Source organism: Bos taurus, chromosome 7, assembly GCF_002263795.3.
Source record: "Bos taurus isolate L1 Dominette 01449 registration number 42190680 breed Hereford chromosome 7, ARS-UCD2.0, whole genome shotgun sequence".
NCBI lineage: Eukaryota > Metazoa > Chordata > Mammalia > Artiodactyla > Bovidae > Bos > Bos taurus.
The window spans coordinates 58,140,119-58,164,636 of NC_037334.1; the positions used below are offsets into that span (position 1 = coordinate 58,140,119).

At 41.4% G+C, this 24,518-nt stretch overlaps 1 protein-coding gene across 10 annotated transcripts in view; it reads right to left on the minus strand.

Annotated features, from left to right (window-relative positions):
• Positions 1-24,518, minus strand: part of PPP2R2B (protein phosphatase 2 regulatory subunit Bbeta) — a 509,482-nt gene that overhangs the window by 343,919 nt on the left and 141,045 nt on the right. The window contains exon 1 of one of the 10 annotated variants that reach the window (XM_059888056.1): positions 23,670-23,873. The exons of 6 other annotated variants lie outside the window; for them this stretch is intronic. Coding sequence is in view for 1 of the 4 variants with exons in the window: in XM_059888055.1 (XP_059744038.1) it covers positions 23,791-23,863 (73 nt within the window). In the remaining 3 variants the exon portion in view is untranslated. Of the gene's footprint in view, positions 1-23,669; positions 23,874-24,518 lie in introns of those variants that run through there. 3 more of the 10 variants (XM_059888055.1, XM_059888053.1, XM_059888057.1) reach the window with 3 other exon arrangements.

Here is a 24,518-nt window from a genome sequence, read left to right on the forward strand (position 1 = left end):
GAAGCTCTTCTTTTTGTGTAGTTCTGTGTATTCTTGCCACTTCTTAATATCTTCTGCTTCTGTTAGGTCCATACCATTTCTGTTCTTTATTGAGCCCATCTTTGCATGAAATGTTCCCTTGGTATCTCTAATTTTCTTGACGAGATCTCTAGTCTTTCCCATTCTAGTGTTTTCTTCTATTTCTTTTACTGATCACTGAGGAAGGCTTTCCTATCTCTCCATGCTATTCTTTTGAACTCTACATTCAGATGAATATATCTTTCCATTTCTCCTTTGCCTTTCATTTCTCTTCTTTTCTCAGCTATTTGTAAGGCCTCCTCAGACAACCATTTTGCCTTTTTGCATTTCTTCCCCTTGGGGATAGTCTTGATCCCTGTCTCCTGTACAATGTCACGAACCTCCATCCATAGTTCTTCAGGCACTCTGTCTATCAGATCTAATCCCTTGAAGATATGTGTCACTTTCACTGTATAATCATAAGGGATTTGATTTAGGTCATACCTGAATAGTCTAGTGGTTTTCCCTACTTTCTTCAATTTAAGTCTGAATTTGGCAATAAACGTTCATGATCTGAGCCACAATCAGCTCCTGGTCTTGTTTTTGCTGACTGAATAGAGCTTCCATCTTTGGCTGCAAAGAGTATAATCCATCTGATTTCAGTATTGACCATCTGGTGATTCCATGTGTAGTCTGGAGCCTGGCATGCTACAGTTCGTGGAGTCATAAACATTCGGACATGACTGAGCAACGAACACACTAAAGTAAATATAAACAGATATTCTATACATAAATCAAAGTTCTTTGGGTCCTCAATAATTTTTAAGGTGGTATAGAAGTCATCAAATAGTCTGGGAACCCCTGTTCTAATCGTTAAGAGTATATGCTGTAAAGTCAGATTGACCTGGAGTTTAAAATCCTGGAGATATATTTTCTGACCTCAGGAAAGGTTAAGTTGCATCAGAATTCTCAGTCTTCTCAATAGGAAAATCGGGATAATAATTACAAACTTTATAAGAAAGCGCTTGAGCCAGAATTGGCAAACTGTACACCCACAATAAATGGTAGATTCTGCCAATATCATGATTAATGTAACAATTACTTTTATTGTTATTTTTCAAATATGCTCTGGCTTCCTGTCTCTGAGTTATTAGTGATATTCTTGTCTATACACAGACTGTTCTCCCAGAGACTTCTACCCCCGACCCCACAGAAAGCCAACTGCAGTAGGGTAATATTTTGTAGAATTAAGAGGTAACTCTCAGTCTTTCTAAAACTTACCATTTGATCAGAAGAAGTAGCCTTCTTTGTACATACAATTTAGAAAGAAGATAAAACCAGAAAGACTAAAATGTTAATATTCTTTGTTAGTTTTTAATCGGATTTTTATAAAACTTATAGCAGGGACATTAACCTTAGAATCTGGTGCCTGAGATGAGAACAAAAAAGATTTTTGAAAATCAAAAGCTTGGCTTTAAATACTTAGCACCAATGCCTGGAAGACTGAAAACTTGGCATTAATTCTATGAGGAAGAAAAAAAGGGAAGGATTCAAATTGATTGCATAAGGGCATTATTACTAAAGGCGACCAAAGTCTGACCAAGAGGCAGAAAGCAGAAAGATGAGAAGGGCAAGTCCAGTACTTGGATGTCCCGTGTCTTGGATAAGGCTCATTAAGCCCAGTCCTAGGACAGACGATGAGTGATAGGAAATGCAGACGTGTTGTGGGAAATCTCAGACAACAGTGGGAACTTGTGCCTCAAGGTCTAAACTATGGCCCAGAGGGGCTGTGAGCTGCTGTGAGATGGAGAAAGCTCGCGTCTAATCAATGTGGTGCCCAGTGACAGATGTAACAACTGTTCACGTCAACCAGCTGACTGCATCTGCTCAGAATCTTGCAACCTCAGCATAGGGTAAAAGAGACGGCTAGTTCCTACAGGTCCCTGAGAGATAAGCAGAAGTATTATGAACACACTGGTGGACCCAAGGTGCCAGGAGTGAAAATGCACACGTGGACAATGAACCAGGGCTCACTGCAAGGCCGTGTCCAGCAGCAGCAAATATTAACATTAACACCAGGGACCACATCAAAAAAATCATTCCCATGGCCAGACTGTGAGAAAATATAAACTAAACATAACTGATAAAGAACGTGTATCTACCATATTGAAAACAAATCTTACGACTCAATAATATAAAGACAACCTGACAAAAATAGGGACAAAATATATGAAGTTGCTTCACCAAAGAAAATATACAAAAAGCAAGTAAGTGAGAGAAAATACATTCAACACTACTAGTCATTGGAGAAATGCAAATTAAAACCACAATGAAAGCACTGCCCATCTACTAGAGTTGCTAAGACTAACCATATCATTGGTGAGTGTGTAGAGCAATTGGAACTCTCATACATAACTAGCTGGTGGGAATGCAAAGTGCTATTACTTTAGAAACTACTTAGTAGGTTCCTATAAAGTTAAACACACACCATTCCATATATTCCTAGATATTTATTTGGTAGAAGTAGAAACATCTATCCATCCACACAGATATTTGTATTTAATGTTCATAACACCTTAAAATTGTTATGAACATTAAAATACAAAGTCCCAAACTGGAACAACCCAAGTGTCCACCAAATGGTGAATACTGCTATCATCTACATCAATTAAAAGGACCTCACTACTGATAAATGCAACATAGATGATGTCTCAAAATCAGTGCAGTAAGAGAAGTAAGTCAGAAACAAAATGTTAATGTTGTATTGATTCCACCATTGTGACACTGTAGAAAAGGCAAAATCATGGTGACAAGATGTATTAGCCCTGATGGGGGAGAAGTAAGTTACCCTGGACCTAGAGCAAGATGAGTTCTACCTGGAAGTGGATGTTACAGGGATAAAGTCCAGAACAGAAGATCAGAAATGTGAGATACTTCTCAGCTGAGTCCCTGAGGACAGAGGATGGATAAGGGATGCTTTTCTGATAGAGAAGGGGGAAGGTGAAGGAGGGAGGGGTGTGTGTGAAACTGAATGTTCACATACTAGATCATCAGCACAAATCTGAAAGTCATTGGATTATACATTGGCAAAACAACAGCTGCCATTCGCTGAGGTAGAAGGTAAAATCAAGAAATAAATCTGCATTTTGGGGTAGCAGTGAGTTGGTGGACTGCTGTGGCACATACAGCAAGCCATCTTTGTGCCCTTTCCTGAAGACCCAGCTCAAACAGGGCTTTCTCCTGGACCTAAGTCAACATGAGTATTCCCTGTACTAGTGTTGCCAAAGGTTAGCTTACATTCTCATCACAGAAATTTTCACATAGCAGATAAAGAACACTTGTGGAGTTCGTGTCATTACAGAGGAGCCAAACTGACAAGAGCATCCATGTGTTGTCTGGTCCTCATGAAGCTGGAGAAGGTGCTGAGGGCAAGGTGGGTGAGAGTATTCTCTCACGGGCTGCAGAGTGATAAACACCGGCTCCATGACTGCCCAGTTCCCATCTTTGGAGGGCCCCTCCTCCCTGGCCCAAACTGAATGCTGGTCTGTCAAGACCCCTCTCAGCTCCTTCTGTCTCCCAAGTCACTTACATCATTTATGCCTTTGAAATCCTGTACTACTTCATTACTTAGAACTGGTGAATTGTTTCCTTTTGTTTCATACATGTTTGCCCTACCTCTCCAACCTAATTGTGAGGTTCCTGGGAGCATATTTCACTCCCACAGTAGGTAGCACTTGGTTAGGCATTCAAACTGGCTGATCAGTGTTTGGCAGCACTGAATTCCCTAGGAGGAAAACTACGTTTCCCCTTCCTTATAAACAATGACCTTAGAAATATGTAAAGCAGCACAGCAGGTACTATTTTATAAACAAGTTCAAAGTCAAGTTCTTGATATACCACTCCCACATTTCTCATCCAAAAATCAATCAATACGGTTCCTAAAACCACAGTATCAGGTGACACAAGGTACCCCGGGGCATCACAGCAAATCCACAGGGGTGCCGTGGCAGATTTGAGACAGAAACACGTATGTCAGGCACCAGGAAAATTATTAGCTTGAGGTAGATCACAGTTTCAACATTAAATTGTGCTACCTGTCACATCTTTCCAAAGCTTGGTTTTTAGCAGCTGCTGTGATTAAATGCAAGTATGGTGGGGAAATCAATGTGTAAGGGCAAATGTGATTCCAAAGGCTCAAGAAACTGTGCTGCAATTAACAGATGCACACATCCCATTAGCAAGAAGCTGTGATTACTGAAAAGTTAAATAAAAAATTGTTATTCATATATACATCTATTTTTTAAAATGCTACTAAATTCTTTGTACATAAATATGTATTAAGTTATTCTAACCTAATTACTTAATAAAAGAATTGTTGGTATTTCTTTTGGCATCAATGAGACACAATCAGAGCTCTGTGAACTGAGAGAGTTTAGAAGACTCTTGCTCTGTAAGGTTCATATGATTGTTCCTACGTTCTAGGGAAGAGGCTGATAACCTAGGGGATGGAGGAATTTGTCCAGGAGCACACACAAGTAAATGCTAGACCTGGGATTCAATGTCAGGTTCCCTTCGATGTAAAATGCATGCTCCTAACCTCCAAGGTTTACTTCAGGACCTTGAGATCAGTCCCTGGAGACAGTCACCAAAGAAAAAGCAGATGGAGAAGTATTGATAAAAGTGGGAGAAGAGTTCCCTTGGGGCTAAGAGAGGGCAGCGGGACATCACAGAAAGAAGCAGGGTCAGTGACCCCAGCTGTTTCTAACCACCAACTATTCCCACAGTAGAAATTTACACTGAGAGATTAAGTGACTTACTCAAGGTCTCATGGGGACCCCCTCCATCCATTCTCCTAGACTATGATTCCCTTCCCCCATTAAAGCCACAGGAAAGAGGGAGTAACAGTATTAGCTTGAGCACTTCTTGAATTTAGTTCATTAGTTTCTGGGTGTCTCTGGATTTCCATTCTAACCTCAATCTACTTCAAGGAAGGACAACATGACCCTTTTCTTATCCTGATGATCTGTGAGCGAGCATTTTCTTCACAATTATGCATGTATTATTATCCTCTTAAGAGGTCAGCAAAACCTTTCATTTTAAAATTTATTTGCATCCATAATCTTCCTGTTAGTTAGACAATCTGCATAATACCTTGGCATGAAATAGTTTAACCAGGCTTTCCAAAATATAGAAGGAAGCCTCCTTAATAATAGAAGGCATTAACTCTCTTAACCAGGGACCCATTTGCAGATTAAATTTGCCAAAAGGTCGGCCTGCAGCTGCCACTGTATGGCAAGCCCCACGTGTCCTCCGTGTCACATACTGTGACATATCTTGAGAAGAGTCAGGGTCTTTTCCAGTCTGCTGATTCTCTGTTTCAATTAGAATAGATTTAAGAGTCCCCAAGCTCTGGTTTCTAGGTGGCCTTGCACAATATTATTAATAATTCAATCATACCTGTGCTGATAACAGATTACATTTCTACCACCGCCCATCCCCACCCCCCGCCAACACACACACACACAAAACAGATTAAGGACTACCTCATGGCTAATTTCTTTAGCAGTTTCCTATCTGATTGACATCCATTTATCTAATTGCAGAAAGAAGATTTAATTTTCAGTCTGTTGGCTTAAAATTAATGGGAAAAACCTGTTTACTTTTTAAATATTTGACTCATTCTTTCTCATCTCTCATATAATGTTGAGATAGTCCATTTCATGGCCTGAATCCTCTATTTTATCAGTTTTCTTCCTCTGAATTCATTGCCGCTCAGTCTGGCTATTTACAATTTGAAGTCTAATATGAAATTTAATTTTTCATCGAAAATAATTTCATTTTTATGGGAACCCAGCAATGAGGAGGGCAGCTGAGTGTTCATTTGAAATTCTTTTTTTTTAAATTAACTTTTTTCTTTTCATCTTTTAATTGTATTTGTATGAGAAGATGATTATTAACAGAACCTATTGTGGTAATACTATCCCAACACATGTAAATCAAACCATCATGCTGTACACCTTAAACTTATACAGTGATGTATGTCAATTACATCTGAATAAAACTGGGGGGAAAACCCACAAAATTTTACAGATAGAAAAGAATTTTAGGAATTCTCTAGCACTGGGTTCAAAACCTAGTTTGATCATTTACAAACAGGGAAATAATCCAGAACAAGTTGATTCAACCTAGTTTCTAGATAGAGTGGGACAAATGAGGCTCCCAGGGTGCAAAACTGAAGGAGGTATTTACTGTCAGAGTTGTGACACGACGACCCTGTCAGTAAGTACATCCTTCTGAACTTTTACATTGTAAGCTTGTAGCTCGCTTCACTCCAATGTTAGCCCTGAGCTTGAAACATCAAGTGCCTTATTTTCTAGCAGCAGTCCCCAGTCTTTTTGGCACCAGGGACCAGTTTCATGGAAGATAATTTTTCTGTGAACCAGGTTGGGGGGAAGAGTTTCAGGATGATTCAGGTACATTGCATTTATTATGTACTTTATTTCTATTATTATTATTATATCAGCTTCACCTCAGATCATCCAGCATTAGATCCTGGAGGCAGGACCCCTGTGCTAAGAGGATGAAATGAAATAATTCACATAAAGCCTTAGCACACTGCCTGGCATACAGCAAGCACTCAGTAAATGTTCAATGATGTTACTATTCATAATATGTTGTTATTAATCAAATGTCGTATGTGCCCCTTCCCAATTCATACACATTGAAACCCCAACTCCCAGTGTGGTGGTATTAGGTGAGTTCATGAGAGTAGGCCTCCCATGATGGGATTAGTGCCATAGAGGAGGAAGAGATTGGTGCTTGCTCTGTCCCGTCGTGTGAGGATACAGTGAGACGGTGGCTGTCTGCAAGCCAGAAAGAGGGCTTTCACCAGAATCCATCATGCCAGCTCCTGGTCTTAGACTTTTAGCCTCCAGAACTGTGGGAAATAAGTTTATCCCACCTAGCCTATTGTATTTTATTATGGCAACACAAGCTGATTAAAACAATTATGTTGTATCATGCAATCTGATTGTGTTACCTCCTGCTTTTCAATGGTTTCTTATGGTCTTTTAAAAATAAAGTATAAAATCATTAACATGTCCCCACAGAGAAGTATGTTCTGGTCCCTATATTTCTTTCTAAAAGTATTTTCTAATACTCTTTCTGAAAATCTCTGCTGTTTAAACACATGGGTCTTCCTTTGGGCTCTTGAACGTATCATGCTTAATATCCCTCTGCCTACCATAGGACCTTGGCATAGGCTGTTCCCTGTCAAAAATGCTTTTCCACCCCCCGTTCACACAGTTAACTCTGCTTCATCCTTCATATCACACTTCAGTCATTGTTTCCTTAGGGTCTAGATCAGCTCTGTCAGATACTTCTTTCAGCATTAAAATAAATCATAGCTGGTATTTATTTGTTTGATTATTGATTTGATTACTGAAAAAAATGTAAAGACATTTTAACACCAAAATTATCTTAGGATAGGGGATAATCTCTAACATTTTAATTAATTTTTAATTGCTTTATATAATAAATATAAATGAATAAATAAAAATATAAATATATATATAAATATACATAATATATAAATGTTATATAAATATATATAAATAAATATATAAAATATATTTATATATATTTATATATATTTATTGCTTTACAATATCATATTTATTTCTGCCATATATCTGCATGAATCAGCCATAGGTATACAGAGGTCCCCTCCCTCTTGAACCTCCTTCCCACCTCTTACCCCATCCTACCCCTCCACGTTTCTTCTCTCTCTCTTCCACTAGATGCTAAACTGCAAGAAGGCAGTGATCTTTATGCCTTGCTCAACAATTTATCCTCATCACAGTAACATAATCACTGGGTATACCATAAGTAACGGCTTAACGAATGATACAAAAATGATCTCTATTCCTGCCTTGGACATAGGTTCATCTGTACCATTTTTCTAGATTCCACATATATGTGTTAATATTTGATTTTATCTTTCTGACTTACTTCACTTTGTATGAAAAAGACTCTAGGTCCATCCACATCTCTTCAAATGACTCAATTTCATTCCTTTTTATGACTACATAATATAAACTGTGGAAAATTCTGAAAGATAGGAACACCAGACCACCTGACCTGCCTCTTGAGAAACCTATATGCAGGTCAGGAAGCAACAGTTAGAACTGGACATGGAACAACAGACTGGTTCCAAATAGGAAAAGGAGTACGTCAAGGCTGTTATTGTCACCCTGTTTATTTAACTTCTATGCAGAGTACATCATGAGAAACGCTGGGCTGGAAGAAGCACAAGCTGGAATCAAGATTGCCGGGAGAAATATCAATAACTTCAGATATGCAGATGACACCACCCTTATGGCAGAAAATGAAGAGAAACTAAAAAGCCTCTTGATGAAGGTGAAAGAGGAACGTGAAAAAGTTGGCTTAAAGCTCAACATTCAGAAAACTAAAATCATGGTATCTGGTCCCATCACTTCATGGCAAACAGATGGGGAAACAGTGGAAACAGTAGCTGACTTTGTTTTTCTGGGCTCCAAAATCGCTGCAGATGATGATTGAAGCCATGAAATTAAAAGACACTTACTCTTTGGAAGGAAAGTTATGACCAACCTAGATAGCATATTCAAAAGCAGAGACATTACTTTGCCAACAAAGGTCCATCTAGTCAAGGCTATGGTTTTTCCAGTGGTCATGTATGGATGTGAGAGTTGGACTATAGAGAAAGCTGAGTGCCAAAGAATTGATGCTTTTGAACTATGTTGTTGGAGAAGACTCTTGAGAGTCCCTTGGGCTGCAAGGAGATCCAACCAGTCCATCCTAAAGGAGATCAGTCCCGGGTGTTCATTGGAAGGACTGATGTTGAAACTGAAGCTCCAATACTTTGGCCACCTGATGCGAAGAGCTGACTCATTTGAAAAGACCCTGATGCTGGGAAAGACAGGGGGTGGGAGGAGAAGGGGACGACAGAGGATAAGATGGTTGGATGGCATCACCGACTCGATGGACATGGTTTTGGGTGAACTCCGGGAGTTGGTGATGGACAGGGAGGCATGGCGTGCTGTGGTTCATGGGGTCGCAGAGTCGGACACGACTGAGTGACTGAACTGAACTGAATATTCCACTACATATACATACCACATCTTTTTTATCAATTTATCTGTTGTTGGATATTTCGGTTGTTTCCATGTCCTGGCTATTGAAAATGAGCTGTAATGAATATTGAGTACAGATGAACCTATTTTCAGGGCAGGAATAGAGATGCAGACATAGAGAATGAACATGTGGACACAGGGAGGAAATGGAGGGTGAGACGAATTAGGAGGTTAGGACTGACATTTATACACTGCTGCTGCTGCTGCTGCTGCTAAATCGCTTCAGTAGTGTCCAGCTCTGTGTGACCCCATAGATGGCAGCCCACCAGGCTCCCCCATCCCTGGGATTCTCCAGGCAAGAATACTGGAGTGGGTTGCCATTTCCGTCTCCAGTGCATGAAAGTGAAAAGTGAAAGTGAAGTCGCTCAGTCGTGTCCAACTCTTAGTGACCCCATGGACTGTAGCCTACCAGGCTCCTTCATCCATGGGATTTTCCAGGCGAGAGTACTGGAGTGGGGTGTCATCGTCTTCTCCATATATACACTACCATGTATAAAATAGATAGCTAGTGGGAAGCTGCTGTACAGCACAGGGAGCTCAACTTGACGCTCTGTGATGATCTAGAGGGGTGAGAATAGGAGGGGGGTGGGAAGGAGATCCAAGAGGGAGGTGATATGTGTGTACATATAACTGACTCACTTCATAGTACAGCAGAAACTAACACAACATTGTAAAGCAATTATAATCCAAGAAAAAAAAATAAACAGATTAACCCTAAAAACCAAAAACAAACCGTCATATTGCAACTGCTCCATCTTTGACAGGGGTATCCTAAGCCAGGCACAGGGCAGGCACTACCTCATGTGGGAGACCACTGTCTTTTGTATCAACAGTTCTTCCTACTTATTTTTCCTCATAGAAGGGCAAATGACTCTTTTCTCTACATGGCCACACCTCCATCCTATTTTCTTCTACATGCAGCCACCTTCTTTGTATATTTCTTAGTTCATAAGTACTTGTTGAGAATGGGTAGCACATCAAGCTTGGCTGGGTTAACACAGTGAATAAAGGTACCCTCTCTGCACTTAGGTTCTCTCTGCAGAGAGGGAGATGAATCAGGCATAGCATTCAGATTTAAGACATGTGTGCATGCTCACTTGTGCCTGACTTTGGGACCCATGGACTGTAGCCCACCAGGACCCTTTGTCCATGGCATTCTCCAGGCAAGAATACTGGAGTGGGTTCCCTGGGTTGGATTTTCCCAACCCAGGGATCAAACCTGTGTATCCTACTGGTATGTTTAAATCCTATCTATATCCAAGAAGCAGAAGACATTAAGAAGAGATGGCAAGAATACACAGAAGAAGTGCACAAAAAAGATCTTCACAACCCAGATAATCACGATGGTGATCACTCACCTAGGGCCAGACATCCTGGAATGTGAAGTCAAGTGGGCCTTAGAAAGCATCACTATGAACAAAGCTAATGGAGGTGATGGAATTCCAGTTGAACTATTTCAAATCCTGAAAGATGACACTGTGAAAGTGCTGCACTCAATATGCCAGCAAATTTGGAAAACTCAGCAGTGGCCACAGGACTGGAAAAGGTCAGTTTTCATTCCAATCCCAAAGAAAGGCAATGCCAAAGAATGCTCAAACTACCACACAATTGCACTCATCTCACACGCTACTAATGCTCAAAATTCTCCAAGCCAGGCTTCAGCAATATGTGAACTGTAAACTTCCAGATGTTCAAGCTGGTTTTAGAAAAGGCAGAGGAAACAGAGGTCAAATTGCCAACATCCACTGGATCATCGAAAAAGCAAGAGAGTTCCAGAAAAACATCTATTTCTGCTTTATTGACTATGCCAAAACCTTTGACTGTGTGGATCACAATAAACTGTGGAAAATTCTGAAAGAGTTGGGAATACCAGACCACCTGACCTGCCTCTTGAGAAATTTGTATGCAGGTCAGGAAGCAACAGTTAGAACTGGACATGGAACAACAGACTGGTTCCAAATAGGAAAAGGAGTATGTCAAGGCTGTTTATTGTCACCCTGCTTATTTAACTTATATGCAGAGTACATCATGAGAAATGCTGGACTGGAAGAAGCACAAGCGGGAATCAAGATTGCTGGGAGAAATATCAATAATCTCAGATATGCAGATGACACCACCCTTATGGCAGAAAGTGAAGAGGAACGAAAAAGCCTCTTGATGAAGGTGAAAGATGAGAGTGAAAAAGTTGGCTTAAAGCTCAGCATTCAGAAAACGAAGATCATGGTATCTGGTCCCATCACTTCATGGGAAATAGATGGGGAAACAGTGGAAACACTGTCAGACTTTATTTTGGGGGGCTCCAAAGTCACCGCAGATGGTGATTGCAGCCATGAAATTAAAAGACGCTTACTCCTTGGAAGGAAAGTTATGACCAACCTAGATAGCATATTCAAAAGCAGAGACGTTACTTTGCCAACAAAGGTCTGTCTAGTCAAGGCTATGGTTTTTCCAGTGGTCATGTATGGATGTGAGAGTTGGACTGTGAAGAAAGCTGAGCGTCGAAGAATTGATACTTTTGAACTGTGGTATTGGAGAAGACTCTTGCGAGTCCCTTGGACTGCGAGGAGATCCAACCAGTTCATTCTGAAGGAGATCAGTCCTAGGTGTTCTTTGGAAGGAATGATGCTAAAGCTGAAACTCCCGTACTTTGGCCACCTCATGTGAAGAGCTGACTCATTGGAAAAGACTCTGATGCTAGGAGGGATTGGGGGCAGGAGGAGAAGGGGATGACAGAGGATGAGATGGCTGGATGGCATCACTGACTCAATGGACGTGGGTCTGGGTGGGCTCCGGGAGTTGGTGATGGACAGGATGGCGTGCTGCGATTCATGGGGTCACAAAGAGTCGGACATGACTGAGCGACTGAACTGAACTTATATCCAAGAAACTTTCAAGCACTATACAGGGAAGGTTGCTAAAACTGCCCTGTGCTCAGAATTGTAGCAGATATCTGCCTAGTGTTTCATTTCAGGCCATTATGGAAATGCAGTGGTCCTGAGGCGACTGTCTGCTCTGAGGGTAAGACGTTTAGAATTAGAAGCCAGACTAAGTTTATATTTGACTGGAAGTGTCTATTTACTGTGATTTCAGAGCATAGCGAGAGCCAAGTACTTAAAAACAATGCTACCTAAATGTTTGTTCTTGTTATTACTCAGGAGGATAGAGAAGGCAGAAGGGAAGAAGGACTGATGCTTTGGAAAAGACATTCTTCACAAAGAATACGTCGCATTTGGACTTCCCTGGTGGTACAGTGAATGAGAGCCTGCCCGATGCAGGGCACACGGGTTCAATTCCTGGTCTGGGAAGACCCCACATGCAGTGGGGCAGCTGAGCCCATGGGCCACCGAACACTGAGGACCAGGTGCCCTAGATCCTGTACTCAGCAACGAGAGAAGCCACTGCAATGAGAGGTCCATGCAGCACACAACTAGAGAAAGGCACACAGCAGTGAAGACCCAGCACAGTCAGCAAGTGAAAGAAAAGAACATATTGTGTTTGAGAAAGAGAGGGGAAATCCCTAGGGCTTATTGTCTGGTTTGAGTGATTGGTCATTTTAGCCCCAGATTTCAAGCCAGCCCTACATCCACAGCAGAAACACTGAAGGGAGATCTTAGCTTAGTTAGAATGGAAAGAAATAGAGGCCAGTATGTTTCCAAGGAGACTGAAACTCTTTCTCATCCAAGGCCTCTCTATTTTCTGAATTTCAAGGATTTCAAGGATTTTTCTAAATTTGTCACCTTAAAACAATCCCTTCAACCTTTCAAATCTCTAATTTACCTTTATCCAAAGACCCCACAGGGCATTGTCCATGAATTATATGATTATCTCTATTTGAAAAGGTGGAACTATATTGAGACATGGAGAATTGAGGAACCTGTTCATACTCTCCAGTAAATACAATAGATATAATTTCAAATACCACTCAGTACTTCACGGCAAATAGAAGGGGAAAAAGTGGAAACAGTGACAGATTTTCTTTTCTTGGGCCCCAAAAGTACTGCCGACAGGGACTACAGCCATGAAATTCAAAGGCGCTTCCTCCTTGGAAGGAAAGCTATGACAAACCCAGACAGCAAATGTACAACTCTATACCAGAAAAACAACCCAATCAAAAAGTGGAGAAAAGGCCTAAACAGACAGTTCTCCAAAGAAGACATACAGATAGCTAACAATCACTTGAAAAAATGCTCAATGCCGTTTGTTATTAGAGAAATGTAAATCCAAACTACAATGAGATATCACCTCACACTAGTCAGAATGGCCATCATCAAAAAGTCTACAAGCAATAAATGCTGGAGAGGATGTGGGGGGAAAAGGGAACCCTCTTGCACTGTTGGTGAGAATGTAAACTGATAGAGCCACTGTGGAAGATGGTATGAAGATTCCTTTAAAAACTGGGGGAAAAACACCATATGACCCAGCAATCCCACTATGAGGCATATACCCTGAGGAAACCAAAGCTGAAAAAAACACATGTACCCAAGTGTTCATTGCAACACTATTTACAATAGCTAGAACATGGAAGCAAAATAGCTGTGCATCAACAGATGAATGGATAAAGAAGCTGTGGTCCATATACACAATGGAATATTACTCAGCCATAAAAAGGAACATATTTGAGTCAGTTCTGATGAGGCAGGTGAACCTAGAACCTATTATACAGAATGAAGTAAGTCAGCAAGTCAGAAAGAGAAAGATAAATATTGTATACTAATGCATATATATGGAATCTAGAAAGATGGTACCAAAGAATTTATTTGCAGGGCAGCAATGGAGAAACAGACATGGAGAACAGAATTATGGACATGGGGAAAGGGGAGGAGAGGGTGAAATGTATGGAGAAAGTAACATGGAAATTTACATTATCATATGTAAAATAGATAGCTAACAGGAATTTGCTGTATGTCTCAGGAAACTCAAACAGGGGCTCTGTATCAACCTAGATGGGTGGGATGGGGAGGGAGATGGGAGGGAGGTTCTAGAGGGAGCGGATATATTTATACAGATGGCTGATTGATGGTGAGGTTTGACAGAAAACAACAAAATTCTGTGAAGGAATTATCTTTCAATTAATAAATAAATAAATAAAAAGCAGAAACATCACTTTGCCAACAAAGGTCCATATGGTCAAAGATATGATTTTCCTAGCAGTCTAGGAGTACAGTTGTGAGATTGTACCATAGAGAAGGCTGAGCACCCAAGAACTGAAGCTTTTGAATTATGGTAGCTGGAGAAGACTCTTGAGAGTCCCTTGGACAGCAAGGAGATTAAACCAGTCAATCCTGAAGGAAATCAACCCTGAATATTCATTGGAAGAACTGATGCTGAAGCTGAAGCTTCAATACTTCAGCCACTTGATGTGAAGAAACAACTCACTGGAAGGACCCTGATGCTGGGAAAGATTGAAGGCAGGAGGAGAAGGGGATGACAAGAGGATGAAATGGTTGGATGGCATCACTGATTCAATGGACAGAAATTGAGCAAACTCTGGGGGACAGTGAAGGACAGGGAAGCCTGGTGTGTTGCAGTCCAAGGGATCACAAAGAGTCGGATATGACTTAGTGACTGAACAACCACCACCACCACTCAGTAATTCAAACTCAAGGACTAAAAGGTAAACTCTTAAATCCTTTCATGAATTAGACTGTAAGAAGATATCCTTTAAAGCAATGAGACTATCGATAACCCATTTATTTCCTATGTTTTACTGAAATGGATCTAACTAGAGCTTTCCACTGTGTGTGTGTGTGTGTGTGTGTGTGTGTGTGTGTGTGTATAATCTCTGGTAAGATTTTCAGTTGGCCTCACCCAACTCCAAATATATGGGTTATGAAGAATCAACAAAGAAAATGACATATGATGCAGAGCAGGTGGCTTTGAGAGGCAATATTAACTATGTATATATGAAATCACAACAAGTATAAATATTTAATTTCCAATGTTTGAGAGAGAAAAGTGGGTTTCTTTGCAAGTGGACTTCAATGCATATGTACATTAATTATAATTCGTGACATGCCTCATACAAATCATTATTTCAGAAAATGATGCAATCATTTCAAACCAATATTGACACTTGGAATGTTACAATACTTTAAAAGATCGATTGCAGTATATTTTCTCTTTCCTCTAAAGAGGGCCTTCAGTCATGAGCAAGATGAAATGCTAAAGGAGCCACGTGGTTTGCATTCATCAAGCTTGTTGTAACCTGGACTCAGGGGAGACTATCCACAGGGTCCTTTGGGAAGCAGTGGTTAGGGTGGTGGCAGTGTACACAGCTGTCCCACTGGACTGCATCCTGGTACCTCATCATTACCTGTATAAAGGTCATATCCCTAAGTTAATGATTTGTATCTTTTCCTGGCACCATTTCCCATATCTGGCAATCTCCATCTTTAGGATGTGCTCATAATAATCTCTAAATTTGAGCTCAGGATGCTATTGTTCTTCAGTCACTCAGTCATGTTCAACTCTTTGCGACCCCATGGACTGCAGTATGCCAGGCTTCCCTGTCCTTCACCATCCTAGAGTGTGCTCAAACTCATGTCCCTTGAGTCGATGATGCCATCCAATCTCATTCTCTGTCGTTTTCTTCTTGCCCTCAAACTCTCCCAGCATCCATGTCTTTTCTAATGAATCAGCACTTTGCATCAGGTGGCCTAATGATTGGAGCTTAGTCAGGGTTGATTTCCTTTAGGATTGACTAGTTTGATCTCCTTGCTGTCCAAGGGACTCTCAAGAGTCTTCTCTAGCACCACAGTTCAAAAGCACCAATTCTTCAGTGCTCACTCTCCTTTATGATCCAACTCTCACATCTATACGTGACTACTGGAAAAACCATAGCTTTGACTATACGGACCTTTGTCAGCAAAGTGACAATCTACTAAATGAAGCACTTCAGATGTGGGAACAAACTGGGGTAAGACATCCAAATGGGGTCAGATGCTGTTGCAAACAAAAACTGTTGTTGGCCAGCTTGGCCCTGCTGCTGCTGCTGCTAAGTCACTTCAGTCATGTCCGACTCTGTGTGAACCCATAGATGGCAGCCCTCTAGGCTCCTCTGTCCCTGAGATTCTCCAGGCAAGAACACTGGAGTGGGTTGCCATTTCCTTCTCCAATGCGTGAACGTGAAAAGTGAAAGTGAAGTCGCTCAGTCGTGCCCGACTCTTAGCGACCCCGTGGACTGCAGCCTACCAGGCTCCTCCATCCATGGGATTTTCCAGGCAAGAGTACTGGAGTGGGGTGCCATTGCCTTCTCCGAGATTGGCCCTAAGTTAAGGATGAAACACCAGTGGATAAAGACACTGGCAAAGAATAAAGATCATGTCCTTCCTGTTGAGTAAATAGTATAGGATATTTTCAAATTATTAACTAAAACAAAAACAAAGGAAACCCCCAGTAACCGTAACACTGTTACTGCTCTCTCTCTCTTCATCCATTTTTGCAATGAAACTCTTCTAAGAAAACAGATACCTCCCTTCCTCGAACACCTCTCGCCCTTTGAGGGGTGGTGGGGAAGTGAAAGGAAAGTGAGTCACTCAGTCATGTTCAACTCTTTGCAACCCCACAGACTATACAGTCCATGAAATTCTCCAGACCAGAATACTGGAGTGGGATAGCCATTTCCTTCTCCGGGGATCTTCCCAACCCAGGGATCTAACCCAGGTCTCCCTCATTGCAGGCACATTCTTTTCCAGCTGAATCACCAGGGAAGCCCAAGAATACTGAAGTGGGTAGCCTCTCTCTTCTCCAGTGGATCCTCCAAACCCAGGAATTGAACTGGGGTCTCCTGCATTGCAGGTGGATCCTTTACCAACTGAGCTATCAGGGAATCTGCTTTTAAAGCTGGACTCGCAAACACGGGACTTTCACTTTAGGGTCAGTTATATTTTCCACTGGAACAAGTTTATTCACTTTGAACTGTTTCATACAACATCTGGCCCATAGTTGGCACTCAAATATCTGTTATAAACACCACAATATCCACAACCAAAAGATGCAAAGGGTTAATATTTTTAAAAGGTGTTTGAGTCATTTAAATTCTTTCCAACCCAGAAGAATTAAAAAGGAAACTCTAACCAGATGTTCCCTATTTTTTTTTTTTTTTTGACCACTCAGAAAACATTCTTTCTCTCTGGTCTCATCATATATGTGGCTAATCAGATGGTTACACTAGGCAGAGAATGACAGGGAAATAAAGCAAGTTGCTTCCCTGTGTTCTTTCTGTGTTCTGGTTGCTGTTATACCCACACAGCCCAAACCAATATCAGGCATGTGAATGGCACCTAAAACATGAATGAATGAATGAATGCACATAGTTAGTACGTGACAGAGCCAGTATTCTAAGCCAGATTCGCCTGATTATAAGCCCATGTTCCACAGCTAAGCTGACTCCTTCATTTGCCTCAGTAACAGTGTTGCTGTTTTCTGTTGCCACTCTTTGATCCTTGTTGTGTGTTCTCCCGGAGGATATATGTAGTTTTTCTCACCAAGTGCCTGTAGGTGCCTCAGAGCAGGGTCATCCCTTGTACAACATTCCTCAGAGTCAAAACAAAACAAACTGTCCTGCACACTGATATCTATCAGATATTCTGCATGCAATTAAAAATGCATTTTACAGGTAAGGATTCTTATTTATAAAGAGGCTCAAAATTATTCCCAAGGACACACAATTCATGGCAGAGTTGCTTTCAGAACCTACTCCACGGGGTCCCTTCACATTCTTTTATAAGCAGGAGGATTAGAAATAGATGACTAATTTATCTCCTGGTTCCCCATCCATATTCTAACACCACAGCGACTGCCAACTTCAACCATCTCAATCCTTTAGCCCAATCTTCCTTCATATCTTCGATGTGGCAAGACCAGAGGGCAAGGAAAATAAACAGTCTAATGAACTTAGAGCTGTTAAGTTCTTCTTCCCTCACCTTTCACCAAGTCCTGTCATTATACTTGCTATCTGAAGACACAAAGCCTTCATTTAACAGCAAAGTCCCAAGCAGTGTGACGTCTCTCTTCAGTTAAAACAACACTTATTCATCTCAAGCATGTATGGAACCGTGTTGTTTTGCAACTGACCTGAGGTTTCCACAGGTGCTCTCTCATACTTCATGCGTGAGAATGTACCCCCTGCCTGCCCACCCACAGCCCCTTGCCTTTTCTTGGAAAAATATAATCTGGTCCACCTGCATTTTTCTATCTGGACGGCAGCAAAGAAACCATATGAAAATGACAGAACTGCCAAAAAGAATGATGACTTCATTGCTTAAGAAGCATATGAATTCACCGAGAAGGGAGCAAGGCAGAGGAGCAGAGATACAGGACGAAGAGCAGACAAGAAGAGAATTTTGCCTTTGGGCTTCCCACCTCTTCTGGGTGTTGCTGAGAATGATTTTACCTGCCCTTCAGAATTCACATGTTTGTCCATAACAGACAACTTTAAGCCTCCTCCTGTAGTACATGGCAGGACTTTCCCCTTTTAACTGGAGTTGGTAATAGTACGAAGAAGGGAGAAGGCAAAGAAGGTGATAACGAGGACAGCACCCACCATTTATTAAGAGGTGGCTTCAGAGTAGCACTAGTCTGAGCCTTTGGGTAGATTACTTTTTACATTTATTTTATTGAAGTATTATTGATTTACAATGTTGTGTTAACTTCTGCTGTACAGCAAAGTGATTCAGTTATATATGTATGTGTGTGTGTGTATATATATATTTTTCATAATCTTTTCCATTCTGGTTTATCACAGGATATTGAATATAGTTCCCTGTGCTATATTGAGTATATTGTTTGATTCAGTCCTTAAAATTCCTTCACATGTCACTTCCATTTAAACCCCTGGAGGACTTCCCATCACCTTTAAATTAAGTCCATATGTCTTAACATAGTTTATGAGACCCTAAGACTCCATCAACTTTTGCCTCTCTCTCAGCCTCAGCTTGTACCACTCCGCACCTCACTTGAGTGGTCTGGTCTCATTGGCACTTAAACACTTGGTTTTTCCCATGTTTAGTGCTCTCTTTTGCCTATGAGCCTTTAAATATAGGGCCTCCCTGGTAGCTCAACTGGTAACGAATCCACCAGCAATGCAGAAGACCCCTGTGCAATTCCTGAGTCGGGGAGATCCACTGGAGAAGGGATAGGCTACCCACTCCAGTACTTTAAATCCACTGGAGAAAGGATAAGGCTACCCACTCCAGTGTTCTTGGGCTTCCCTGGTGGCTCAGCTGGAAAAGAATCCGCCTGCAATGTGGGAGACCTGGGTTCAATCCCTGGGTTGGGAAGATCCCCTGGAGAAGGGAAAGGCTACCCACTCCAGTATTCTGGCCTGGAGAATCCCATGGACTGTATAGTCCATAGGGTCACAAAGAGTCAGACGTGACTGAGCTACTTTCACTTTCTTTAAATATGTTCCTTGCAAACACATTTCTTTCACTCTTCACTTGGCTAACTCCAACTTTCTCTCACATTTTAAATATCTTTTCTTGGAGGAGACTGTCTCTCATTCCAACTAAACGAGGTTGGGTTGTTTGTTCCATGATTCATTCTATTTCTTATATCATAATTCTATACCTGTAGTCCTAGTTATGGAGTCACTAGGACTACAGGTTTGGAGTTATAAAACAAGAAGTGACTAGTTACATATGTACCTTTCCTGCCAGATTTAAGGTTTGTGAAGGCTGGCAGGCACCATTTCTTTTTTTTTCTTTTTAAGCTGCACTATGTGCCTTGCAGCATCTTAGTTCCCCAACCATGAATTGAACCCGTGCCCCTGCAGTGGAAGCACAGAATCCTAACCACTAGACCACCAGGGAATCCCCAACCACAACTTCTTACTCACAGTATTTACCATTCAGCTGAATGCCTACCACATGAGTAGACCTTGAATATACGAAGGGAAATCAACTAGTATCTACATAATCTATATATGAGCATTTCCATTTCATAGGTGAGGAAACAGGTTAAGAAGGGTTAAATAACTTGCCAAAAGATACACAGTTGCCAACTGGAAAAGCTAAGGCTTGAGTCCAAGACTGATTCTCAAAAGCCCATGTCATGATCATTCTATAGCATTGTCTTTTCAAAATTTCCTCAGAAATTTAACAGAAAAAAATAAAGACAATTATTATAAAATACTTCTCTTAGAGAAGAAATGGAGTAGAAAAAGCTGCTGGGATTCAGAGAGATGATCTTTCTTCCATCTGATTCCAGAGCTCCATGAGAAAGGCTAGATGAATTTTTCATCTTTTTGCACCCTGGGTATGAGGTGTGCTTTCTTCAAATGCTGCTTTTGTCTTTCAACTAGGTAGTGGCAGATAACAGGCAACCTATAACTTTTAGTCCTTCTCACAGATCAACATGAAAGAAGAGAAAGCGAGTGTCTCACATTCTGAGAAAGGTTGCCCAGGCAACACAGACAGAGCCCGAGCACCAGACCACCCAGCTGAGACACGCGGCAGCATCTACACCTTCTCCCACAATGATGCTCACTTCTGGGGGGCGGCAGTCAATCACGTTCATACACACTTTTAAGGGGGTGTTGCTTAAAGATTTACCTGCCCCAACTGGACACAATTTATAAAGACATCTCCATGGACAGCCAACCAATATCTCCAGATTCTTACTATGTAGTCAGGTTAAAAGTCCAATGTTTAATCTGTAGATTCTATCAGAAGAGCAACTCAAAAGATGAAAAAAGCTGAGATTTCAATTTTGTGGCTAGTAGTAAGAAAAAAAACAGCCATTGAATTGAACATTGAGTTTCAAAGTTGGTAGACCAGTTTGTAAATGGCCTAAGTCCTGACACAGCTCTACCACTTCATGCCTATGTGACCTCTGAGAAGCTCCTTGATATCTTCATCATGGATTTGTTCATCTATAAAATGGGTTTATAAACATAATTACTAGGTTTTTTTGTGAGGAGTAAATAAGAAAATGTGTGTAAAATTCTTAGCATAATGTGTGGCACTTAATCAAGGAAAGTTATAGTAATTATTAGGATTGATTTGATTTCCTAAAAAGGTAGTTGGACAAAAAAAAAAAAGGTAGTTGGACAAAAAGACAAGCTCCTTTGAGTCTCTTCGCTAACTTAAGTCTTCTGCAAAAGCTAGTGGGCTTCTCGTGCTCTTGCAATAATCAGCAGCATGGGCTGGCTGTAAGCCCCTCATTGCACAGGCAGCCTACTCCTAGAAAGCCTCTGCCAGGCTCACTGCAGTGTGAGGCACATGGTGGGTGTTCATGAAGAGTTTGGGGAAGCTGTCAGCAACAGCACGTGGAGGTGGCTCAAAGCGCCACAGGCGTCTGCATCTTGACAGGAAATGGTACCCTTCTATGAGTCATTAAAAGACTTCTGCAGGAAGGGCAGGGACAACCCGCCACCTGACTGCTTTGTTCAGAAATACTTTCTGACTGGGTTACCCCAGAAGAGATGCTGTTCTTTGCTACATCACTGCATGACTGCCAGCCCGCACTAGGAAATGGCTTTTCACGATCACTTGCTGGTGTGTGTATGTGTATATATATATGCAGGGAAGAGGCTGGCCACAGGGCTGAGAGCAAAGCGCTGCAGAGCAGGACGAAACTTCTACCAATCTATTCCCACTCTCTGGCACACCATTGTGTCTGATAATGCTGTGCACGTGAGCATGTGAGAGTGTGTATGTGAGAGTGTGTGTGTGTGTGTGTGTGTGTGTGTGTGAGTGTATGTATGTGTGTGTGTTGAGGGGGGAGTGAATACATCAGCAATACTCATCTACTTTTGAAAAACAAATCCAAATCTCATTTAATTCTATTAGAAAATTATTCTTCAGGCATAACTTAGATTCTCTGAAAATGGTTCATACTCTGAACACCAAAAACCCCTTTGGAGAGAATTAAAAGGGAAAATGTGTAAATGAGCACTTTTCTAAATTAAACAGTTTCTGGCTGAGCAGACCAAATTAGCCTTTTCTCGGATGCAGAGTACAGTGCAATGGCTCTGGTCTTTGTTCTTGAATAAAAAATTCAAGAGAGGAAAACCATTCTATAATGAACAACCTCTAAATGCTAATCTTGCCAAATGAATACTTGTGACTCATTAATATTTGTAAGTCATATAGTTTTTGCTATTTTGAAAAACAAACCCCATGCAGTACTAATTAATAAAAGATATCATGTCTTATTAACGTTCATATGGTAATTACCAAAATCACAAATCCATCTGCTAAGTAGTCAGCAAACAAGACAAACGACTGTGCTCAGTTAAACAGATTATCAAATGCCTTTGGGAGTATAATCGAATAGCCCCAACTAAGCCATGAATCAAGCAGCTACTCCTTTAGCCATGAGGACGGACCATAGCTATCCTGTTTCCATGTGAGGCAAAGCAGAGCAGGGGAGAGACATCTGGCAATTCACCCTCTCTCGAGAGAATGAACTCTTAGGCAAGTGTCAACGTTACTCATGTAGCTTTCTCTTACAGCCTTTGTACTGACACTTTAGATTTGGTTCCTTTAAACGACATAAGAGAAAAGATCCCAAAGATGTTACCTAATGTTAAATGTGATCCCATTAGCTTCTGCATGGAAAATGCCTATCAGGCTTCTTGGCTCCAAGTACAGAGGAGAAATTTCATCTTCCTGCAAACTTCTATGTCATTTGATCACTCTGTCTTTTCTGACATTCATTCACTTCACATTTCATATCTCCTCTCCTAGACAGGCATCTAAAGAACAGAAACCATATCTTACTAGTCTTTTAAGTACAACAATATTTACTGGAAGACTGAGGCTGAAGCAGAAGCTCCAATACCTTGGCCAACTGATTCGGAGAGCTGACTCACTGGAAAAGACCCTGATGCTGGGGAAGACTGAGGACAAGAGGAGAAGGGGGCAGCAGAGGGTGAGATGGTTAGATAGCATCACTGACTCAATGGACATGAATCTGAGCAAACTCTGGGAGATAGTGAGGGACAGAGGAGCTTGGTGTGGTGCAGTCCATTGGGTAGCAAAGGGTTGGACATGATTCAGCCACCACCAACAACCACAAAGTACAACAAGAGCAACAACTACTTCTACTACTGATAACAGTTGTGAGTAATATGTCACTTGAGTGAGTGCTTTAACTTCTACTTAATTTTTGTCCTCTAATATTCACAATAACAGCCTGCAGTAAGTACTTCTTCACCTTACATGCATGAGGCAACTGAGGCTCAGAGAGGCTGAGTGACAGAGCTGGGATTCATTTCTAGGTCTGAAAGACTCCAAATCCTGTGTTCTGAAACACTATGCTAAACTGTCTTTGTGCTAATATACAGCACCTAGGTCAGGGTCAAGTACACAGTAGACATGGATCTATGGCAGTGGAGTACATGAATATCTTACTATCAACTCATTCCTGCCTCCCCTTGGCAGTTAAGGTTAAATCTTTGCAGTTCTCGCTTGTGTATTTTTCCGAGGTGTGCATGGCATTAAGCATTATTATTAGTACTGGATATCCAAAAATGTCAACAAAAGCTCCCCTTACCTCTTTTACATCAGAAAATAAACACCTCTCCAGGACTCTACCTCTGAGTTCAGTGTCTGTCAGGATGATATTCACAATGGGGTACCTTCGATGGCTTTTCATTTGTATTGGTGTTACTCACATGTTGGACTGCAAGCTAGATGGTAGGAGGCAGCCCAGTGTTCTCGGCACCTCCACCCAGCTCTCTTCATCATCCTGGGCTCTGTAGTCACGTGGCATCACGTCACCAGCTCAAGACCTGGGGGCCACTGACTTCACAATAGTCAGTGTTTCCCACTGGTGGGGGCAGTGGGCTTTCGGTGGTTTAACCCTCTCAGCGCACAAAGCTGTCCCTCAAACCGGTAACAGCATTTCTAACATGTGGCCCATGTGTTTGGAGGAAGCACTCCCCAGTCAACCCCAGTGTGGAACTCTGATGGGTTTAAGCTAATTGGCACCCCTCACTGGTCTTGCCATGGTGATTAGGTCAAGATAGAAGACAGTTTAAGCCAGTGAGAAACAAGGAGATGTTTGCTGGAGCTACTGGAAACTGCTTCATGGCTCAGAGGGCTCCCAGGAAAGAAATTCTCTCTCTCCCTCTGCTCAACATTTATGTAAAAAGAGATTCAGGAGGTAGGCAAATCATCCTGGAGCTAGAAATTCAACCTCGGGACTAAGGAAGATACCACAGAGGATCAAGAAGAAAAATGGAAAGAAATTGCTTTTAATGACATAGCGGAACTACTTAATCAAGCCTTGCTCCAAAGCTTGGACTCTCTCCACATTTTTCAGCTACATGGAAGTTTGAACTCTCTCTTCCTCTCTCTGACTAAATCTGTTTTGAGCTAGTTTTTTTCTGAATTGAAACAA